This window comes from Tarenaya hassleriana, unplaced genomic scaffold (genome assembly GCF_000463585.1).
Source record: "Tarenaya hassleriana unplaced genomic scaffold, ASM46358v1 Cleome9, whole genome shotgun sequence".
NCBI lineage: Eukaryota > Viridiplantae > Streptophyta > Magnoliopsida > Brassicales > Cleomaceae > Tarenaya > Tarenaya hassleriana.
In genome coordinates this window covers 1612896-1614218 of record NW_010971389.1, presented here as the reverse complement: position 1 = coordinate 1614218, position 1323 = coordinate 1612896, and the positions used below count along the sequence as shown (strand labels likewise).

The following is a 1323-nucleotide window of genomic DNA, read 5'->3' as shown; positions in this document are numbered from 1 at the left end:
TCCGAATGAACAAACAACTTAGTTAATTGCATAAAGTGATTAATAACGACAATAATCATCAAACTAAAACTCACGAAAACATCTCTCTCTTTCTCTTTCTCATCTCTCACATTCAAATCACTCACTCATTCATTCATAGATCCATGCCTAGGACAAGAACAAGAAGCTGTCGCAACGACACCCAGTTTCTGGAGATTGAGTTTCACGACGGTGTCGACGAACATCTTAGTGTCTTCCTTTGTGTTACCGTCGGGGATATCGACGGTGTACGATTCAATAACCACCGTGTAGATTTCGCCGGAATCTTCGTTCAAGAACTCGTTCACAGAAGTCACCGACTTGTAGTTGTTCAGTCTGTGTTCTCCTCCCACGACCCGGAAGCTCAAAACGCGGTTTTGGTCGTCGAGGAGTTCGAGACGCTCGGTGCTCGTCGAGGCCGGGAGGCCGGAGATGACTGTGACCTCTCGGACGCTGCCTACGTCCGTGCCGTTGCCGTGGACGAGACGGCAACTCTTGATGAAGTGTTTGTATTTTTGGGGGTTGTCGAAACTGCGGATGAGCGGCCAGACCGCCGAAGCGGGCGCGTTGATGCGTTGCGTTATGAGGGAGGTGCAAGCGCTTCCGTTTGGGTTGAACCGGTGGTAGATGTTGATGATTGGTTCGAGGGTCTTGTATTCTTCCTCGGCGGGAGCCGCTCGGTGCTGGTCGAGGCGGGGAGGCCTGAGATCACCGTGACCTCTCGGACGCTCCCGACACCACCGTCGCCGTGGACGAGGCGGCAACTCTTGATGAAGTGTTTGTACTTCTGAGGGTTTTCGAATTTCCGGATGAGCGGCCAGACAGCTGACGCGGGTGCGTTTATGTGTTGCGTTATGAGGGAGATGCACGCGTTTGCGTTTCCGTTTGCGAACCGGTGGTAAGTGTTGATGACCGGTTGGAGGGTTTCGTATTCTTCCTTGGTTAGGCCTTGAACAGGGGATGATGAGGAAGATGAGTTCATGGTGATGATGATGATGATGATGATGGTCACACGTGTGGTATGGTCTTTGGATTGACGAGAGAGAGAGAGAGAGCTTGTGTTATTGCGAGGGTTTGCGCAAAAGAAAAGAACATAAAGGGGAGACATGTTGGAGCAACTATTAGGCTTATATCAAATCTATCAAATTCTTGGACGGATATGCCCTTTGTATTTTTCATTTTTATAGGCAAAATAGTCTCGATGACTTCTAAAATTGGCATATTTTTATTGGCTCAATATTATATTGAATCCATCATCCATATTATATAAATAATAGAGACACTTTTGTCCACAACGAATACAAG

The 1323-nt window shown here is 47.9% G+C and overlaps 1 protein-coding gene across 1 annotated transcript; it reads right to left on the bottom strand.

Annotated features, from left to right (window-relative positions):
* Positions 1 to 1000, bottom strand: LOC104804516 (abscisic acid receptor PYL2-like). The gene is made up of 2 exons (XM_010528828.1): positions 804 to 1000; positions 1 to 720 (listed from the first exon to the last, which is right to left on the bottom strand). The coding sequence occupies exons 1-2, from the start codon at positions 998 to 1000 to the stop codon at positions 126 to 128; spliced, it is 792 nt and encodes a 263-aa protein (XP_010527130.1). The 3' UTR covers positions 1 to 125.
* Between the last annotated feature and the right edge of the window lie 323 nt (positions 1001 to 1323).